General features: G+C 37.7%; 1 protein-coding gene across 1 annotated transcript; it reads left to right on the plus strand.

The window, feature by feature from the left end:
* Positions 1-744: 744 nt before the first annotated feature.
* LOC101298621 (probable LRR receptor-like serine/threonine-protein kinase At1g67720-like) lies at positions 745-7,042 on the plus strand. The gene is made up of 14 exons (XM_004302792.1): positions 745-992; positions 1,333-1,861; positions 2,050-2,555; positions 2,677-2,809; positions 2,944-3,015; positions 3,273-3,344; positions 4,006-4,071; positions 4,403-4,563; positions 4,652-4,893; positions 5,370-5,496; positions 5,569-5,637; positions 5,750-5,936; positions 6,279-6,414; positions 6,570-7,042. The coding sequence occupies exons 1-14, from the start codon at positions 926-928 to the stop codon at positions 6,894-6,896; spliced, it is 2,694 nt and encodes an 897-aa protein (XP_004302840.1). The 5' UTR covers positions 745-925; the 3' UTR covers positions 6,897-7,042.

Below are 7,042 nucleotides of genomic sequence, written 5' to 3' on the forward strand. Positions count from 1 at the left end.
TATACGTATTATAATCATTTGTTGGCTAAGAAATATACAAAACCCCATAATGTATGCTTGTTTTGGTATTTAGTGAGTTCTAATGGACTACATTTAGAAGTACAAAGATGATAAAAGATTATCAACTGTCTTTTGAAATGAGAGGTGAGTCAGGTGACACTATTAATCCAATACTACCAAACAAACAGTAGGACTTCATTCAAAAGAAAAAAAAACAATGGGAGATCGAAAATAATCTAAATTGAATTTCGATTACATCAATATTGCATCGTAACTGTAATATCTAAGATTTTTTTTTCTCTAAACACAAAATTAATAGAACTATATTTTTTAATTAATGAAACTGTCAATCAAGCAAGAGATTTACGTAACTGTAACAAAGAGATTTACGTAACATAACGCAAAAAGAGAAAACGAGAACTCTCCCGTAACGAAAAAAAGAAAAAAAAGCGAGCGATGGGAATGTGACTGTGGCGCAAAAATAAATGGGCGGGACCCGCAAACGACGACTCCTTCGTCTCTCTATGATGTCGGAATCTCCAAACGGTCTCGACTCTCGCCCCCTCCCTCACGTTGAACTCTGACGCGCGAGACGGCTTCTCTTTTTCTCCTGTCGTGGGCCCCCACCTGCACAACCATTGGTTCTTCCCCAGTTGGACTGCTCCTCCTTCTGTTCCTCTCTCTACTTACTACTCCAAAGGACTCCTTCTCCCTCCAAATCACTCTCTCTGTTTTTCCTTTTTTCTTCTAAATTATTATTATCTGGTTGGGTTTGTTGGTTTCACTTTGGAGTTTGTATTTCTTTTATTTTTTCCATCTCAGTAGTGCCTTTGTGACTTTATCTCCCTGTATAGCTCACGCACACACACACAGAGCAACCATTTTTATATGGTCTCACTACCTCTCTCCCTCTTTCCACACCACCATGGAGAACACCCTTCTCCTTTTCTCTCTTCTCCTCCTCCTAGTTCCTTCCTCTGCTCAAATGCCAGGTACCCTCTTCTTCTTCATCCCATATTTCTTTATATATCTGCATACTCTTTGTTTTTCAAGTCCTTTTCATCTTGAATCCAATCCAAAGCCTTCACCTTTCATACCCAGTTTTTTGTTTGCTTTGGTAAAGCTTGCATCTTTATCTGTTGCAAAAAAAAACAACTGTCATCAGATACATGTATATTTTTGGGAAATTTCTGTTCTATGTTTCTTAATGAAGAACAAATCAGTTCAATCTTTAATGAATTTAACATGTTTGGGTTTGATTTCGTAATTAAAGTTGATAACTTTGCATGCAAGAGAAGTCGAATTTGATAGGTGTGAATTTTGGTGGAGCAGGGTTTGTTAGTTTGGATTGTGGAGGTGAAGAGTTTTTCACTGATGATCTTGGGTTGAATTGGAGTCCTGATGAACTTCATTACGGCGAAACGAGTTTTATAGAGGTTGTGAATGAGACCAGGAAGCAATACACTTCGCTGAGGCACTTTCCTGCTGATTCAAGAAAATACTGTTACACAATGAATGTCACAAGTAGGACTAGGTACCTACTGAGAGCTACATTCTTGTATGGCAACTTTGACAGCAATAATGTTTATCCTTCATTCGACATTTCTCTTGGGGCAACTCATTGGTCTACGATTGTGATTTCGGATGCGAATACTATTGAAATGAGAGAGCTGATATTTCTGGCTACTAGTCCTACTGTGAGTGTGTGTCTGTCCAATGCTACAACTGGGCAGCCTTTTATATCGACCTTGGAGCTTCGACAGTTCAATGGTTCAGTTTACTTTACTGATTATGAACAGCGCTTCTACCTCAGTGTCTCGGCTAGGATTAACTTTGGTGCAGATAGTGAAGATTCAATTAGGTATGCTCTCGCTCACTCTTTAACATGTGTATAAACTGAATCTATGTTTTAAACTATATGCAAATCAAACTGGATAACATGCCTTGAATTAGAGAGATTATAAATTGGAAAACTATTTTGTAATTTGAACCCTTTTTCTTTGCCAAGGATGTGTAATTTGAAGGATATGCATTTTCTCTTATATTCAGGTACCCTGATGACCCTTTTGATAGAATTTGGTTATCAGACTCTATCAAGAAAGCGAATTACCTAGTTGACATTGCTGCTGGAACCAAGAAAGTCGCAACCAAATTGCCAATTGATGTTAACAGGGATGAACTACCGCCTCAGAAAGTTATGCAGACGGCTGTAGTTGGTACAAATGGATCACTGACTTACCGGTTGAACTTGGATGGTTTTCCTGGTACTGGCTGGGCAGTCACCTACTTTGCAGAAATTGAAGATTTGGCACCGGATGAGTCCAGAAAGTTTAGGCTTGTACTTCCAGGAAATCCTGAACTCAGGAAAGCTATTGTCAATATTGAGGAAAACGCCCAAGGAAAATATCGTCTCTATGAACCAGGATTTACAAACTTATCTCTTCCATTTGTATTATCTTTTAGATTTGGGAAAACATCCGATTCTACCAGGGGCCCTCTCTTGAATGCAATGGAGATAAATAAATATCTGGAGAAAACTGATGGGTCTCAAGATGGTAAGTTCATTATTAGTAACTGAAGTGTTTTGATAATAATTTGCAATTGTGTGTGTTTTGGTCATCATTTCGGTGAAGCTGTACAGTAATATGTGAGCTACTGGGTTCTAATGCGCTGCAGGAGCTGCTATTGCTAGTTTCATTTCACAGTACTCATCTGCAGACTGGGCACAAGAAGGTGGTGATCCATGCCTTCCAGTTCCATGGTCTTGGGTTGAGTGTAGTTCTGATGCACAACCAAGAATCATTAAAATGTAAAGATTAATTTGTTCGTGCATAAGGTTTTTTGTACATTTCTTCTGCTTCTGCTTAGTCATAGTCCAACATATATATAAGTAGAAATTTTCACTCATCTGCTGACAACTGCTTTGTTTACCTTGCCTTGCAGTAAATTATCCAGTATGAATTTGACAGGGAATATCCCTTCAGACTTAACAAAGTTGAGCGGTTTAGTTGAGTTGTAAGTTTCATGTTGTATTCATGTGTTTTCTGATTGGTGTCCACTGTTTGCTTTAGGTCTATAAAACTTGATGTTCCTGGTGTTCTTTTTGTCTTATAATGACAGATGGCTTGATGGGAACTCACTGACTGGTCCAATACCTGATTTCAGTGGATTTTTGGACTTGAAGATCATGTAAGAAAATCGTCTTCTTCTTTTAGTGCTCTTTTTTTTTGGGTACAGAGTTAACACTAATAATAGAACTTCTCACTATATAGTCACCTGGAGAATAACCAGTTGTCGGGTGGACTGCCATCCTCTTTGATGGACCTACCAAGTTTGAAGGAACTGTAAGTTTTCTGGAACTTGTACATCATTTCCTTATTTTGGAGAGATAACAGGCGTGCATGTTGCAAGTCACAAGGTCCGCCTTCTGTAACTAAGTGGGTAGCATATAGCCCCTGACTTCAACATACTTATTTCACAAATCAACACTATATACAGCTTAAAAGGCCTTCCATATGTCATTGTGTAACCGTATCTGCATATATAGTATCAATAAACAGCTCTACTAGTTGTCTAACATGGTATTAGTAGTCGCAAAATCCTTAGTCTTGATTTGCAAGTTGCAAGGTAGAGCTGCATGTATGAGTTTCTTATCCGTCTGACCTCCACATGGCTTGTGAGAGTTTGATAGCTTGATATGTGTCGTCTTCCCATTCTCTAATGCCTTAATCATTTGGAATTAAATGCTGGCTAACAATAATTTGATGGATATCAATGAAGAGCACGCTACTAAGATATACCGTTCCCTTCCTTTTTTGTTGTTGTTTTCTTTCTTTTGAGGAAGATATATCGTACCTTAAGTTGTCTATTTGAGAAAATACACAGATGATTATTACAATTGGAGTTTCGAAAACAAGGATCACCATGGAATTTTTTGGTGCTGCTCTTTTATCTTAGTTTTGGTTTTCTGATGGATGTATCACATGACGAATCTGATTGTTGCAGGTATGTGCAAAATAATAAGTTATCTGGAAATATACCATCAGGTCTTGACGACAAAGTGGTTATGAAGTGAGTAGTGCATTTATTTTTATTTTTATATTTTTATTACAGATGAAGTTGAGTTATACAAATTAAGAAATGTCGTCATTGTAAAGTTGCCTTGTGTATGTTCCATGCAGTTATAATAATGGTCAGAGTGTCTTACACTGAGTGCACCTGATATTTTCTTTCTTAAATTGATATTACAATGCTGATTATTCGATAGACAAATACATCTATATTGTGGTTCAACAAATATACTTTTCTCTCAGATTCAATCTCTTTGTAGTCTAGTCATCTGGGGCTTCTCTATGTCTTGCTCCGACATATAATCACCAATTTCTGCTTTGGCTTCTGACAGCTACACTGGAAACATTAATCTTCAGAAAGGGGGGAGAACTGGTAGTCGGAAAGGTATAATTATTGGTACAACAGTTGGGGCTACTGTCCTAGTTATAGCAACCATTGCATCTTGCATACTTTTGCGCAGAGGAAAAAAGAAATACCATGAGCAAGGTATGAGTTTGAGACAGTCTTAGGGATAAAAATGTTCTGTTAATATTTTTTTATTCTCCATGTGCATGAACATGATGACATTAATTTCTTGCAGGCAAACTTAGTCCACCCTTAACTGTGCAAAGGTTAGAGTCTAACAAGAATGATGCTCCAACTGAAGCTGCACACTGCTTCAGTCACTCTGAAATTGAAGAGGCTACTAGAAAGTTTGAGAAGAAAATAGGTTCGGGAGGTTTTGGAGTTGTTTACTATGGTAAAACAAAAGATGGAAAGGAAATTGCAGTTAAAGTTCTAACCAGCAATTCCTTTCAGGGAAAGCGAGAATTTTCAAATGAGGTCAGTTTTTTTATTATTGAACTGCTTTTCACAATTTTGATGATATTTACTTCCCCTGACCTTCAGGCTGCTTTGTTTCTTCTCTGAAAATGCTTAACTCTGTATTTTTTCTAGTACCCTTTTGAATCTTGAACTCTATAAAACTATTGACGATTCCTCTATTCCTTAAATGTACTTTTATGTGCATTTCATAACAAAAATTGTGTTGTCTGATTGAAAATTTGAAAGCCTCTACTAATTTCTTGTAAAACAGATTATGTAAATAAAATCCTCAAAGAGCAAGGTTCCTTTACCAAAATGGACCTGGTGTTTCCATTTAACACAATTGTGTGCTCAATTCCTTCGAGCTAATGGAAAAAACAAGGATCTTTTAAGTTCTGTTGTTCTAGAGACATCCCATCACTTTGAACTGACATGTTATTGCTGGACTTGGGAAATAAATCTTATGGACTGACATGTGCCTCCATATGATCTAGGTAACTCTTCTTTCAAGAATACACCACAGGAATCTGGTCCAGTTTCTTGGGTATTGTCAAGAAGATGGTAGAAGTATGCTTGTTTATGAGTTCATGCACAATGGAACTCTCAAGGAGCATCTTTATGGTGAGCTATTAAGTTCCCATGTATTTTATGGAAATATAAAATTTTTGATGGCTAACCACTTTTTTTTTGTAGGCCCATTGACACATGAACAGAGAATCAATTGGATCAAGCGCCTGGAGATTGCTGAAGATGCAGCAAAAGGTGTTACAAGCTGAAGGATATAAATTTCTTCTTTTCATTTTCACTGACAGAGTCTGGTGTCCCTTAGGATAGAGTATCAATTTGATTCGTGTACTTTCTCATACTTGTTCAGGGATCGAATACCTTCATACGGGCTGTGTTCCGGCCATTATTCACAGGGATTTGAAAAGCAGCAACATTCTAATTGACAAAAACATGAGGGCAAAGGTTTCAGATTTTGGTCTTTCCAAACTTGCAGTAGATGGAGCATCCCATGTGTCCAGCATAGTTCGGGGCACTGTTGGGTATCTTGATCCTGAGTAAGGCTTCTTAACATTTCTGCTTTTCTTTTGTGACTTGAGATCAGTCAATCTTCATATTAAAATGAGTCAAAAATGTTATTGCTTCTATGTCAAGTGATCATCTAGCACCCTTACTTTGGTTGTTGCTCCTTTTGCTTAGCCGTTCAAGCTTAATTGCTATGATTATTCTCGGGCACAGAACCTGCTTGCATGTATTAACATGCAGTGGGTTCCTTAGATTTTCATATAAATGCTTAGCAGTCAGGATCATACACTTGCCACTAGATACAGAAGCTTTAGTTCACATACACCCGTATTCGTAAGCATCACAAGTAGTTAATTTTCCTTGTTGGTGTCCAGGTATTATATCTCTCAGCAGTTGACAGACAAGAGTGATGTTTACAGCTTCGGTGTCATTCTTCTTGAGCTAATATCCGGTCAAGAAGCAATATCAAATGAAAACTTTGGTGTTAATTGCCGTAATATTGTCCAATGGGTGAGTGTTGTTTCCTTTGCCTCGAAAGTTTAGTGTATTTGAAACTTGTGATCATTTACCATTCATTATCTAGTACCTTCCCTAATCACTCCCACCAAATTTATTTGCATGAATTTCCTATTAAGCACATATTATCTGTAATGGTTGTATCCCAGGCGAAGTTACACATCGAAAGTGGGGACATTCAAGGAATCATTGATCCCTCGCTGCATGGCGAATATGACATCCAGTCAATGTGGAAGATAGCGGAGAAAGCTTTGATGTGTGTTCAAGCACATGGATACATGAGGCCCTCAATTTCTGAAGTTCTCAAGGAAATCCAAGATGCAATATTGATGGAAAGGGGTGCTGCAGCAGCAAGAGACGGTAACTCAGACGACACGTCGAAGAATTCCATTCATTCTTCGTTAAATTTGGATCTTGGTGGAACTGATAATTACCTGTCACTTGATGAGTCTATTGTGCGGCCAACTGCTCGATAGTGAGCATTATTTTTTACACCATATTCATTTGTTGTATATTTTCATTACTATGACCGCCCCTTCTGGGCACCTAAGAAGGTGAAAGGTTAAATAGCTATGATGTGTTAGGTTGCAAATTTTGATTTTGCAAATTATTGGCATAACTG

This window comes from Fragaria vesca, linkage group LG6 (genome assembly GCF_000184155.1).
Source record: "Fragaria vesca subsp. vesca linkage group LG6, FraVesHawaii_1.0, whole genome shotgun sequence".
Lineage (NCBI taxonomy): Eukaryota > Viridiplantae > Streptophyta > Magnoliopsida > Rosales > Rosaceae > Fragaria > Fragaria vesca.

Coding starts and splice junctions, on each gene's coding strand:
- LOC101298621 (XM_004302792.1), top strand. CDS start 926: ATGGAGAACACCCTTCTCCTTTTCTCTCTTCTCCTCCTCCTAGTTCCT. Junction 2,810..2,943: donor CAACCAAGAATCATTAAAAT/GTAAAGATTAAT, acceptor CTTGCCTTGCAG/TAAATTATCCAGTATGAATT. Junction 3,345..4,005: donor CTACCAAGTTTGAAGGAACT/GTAAGTTTTCTG, acceptor TGATTGTTGCAG/GTATGTGCAAAATAATAAGT.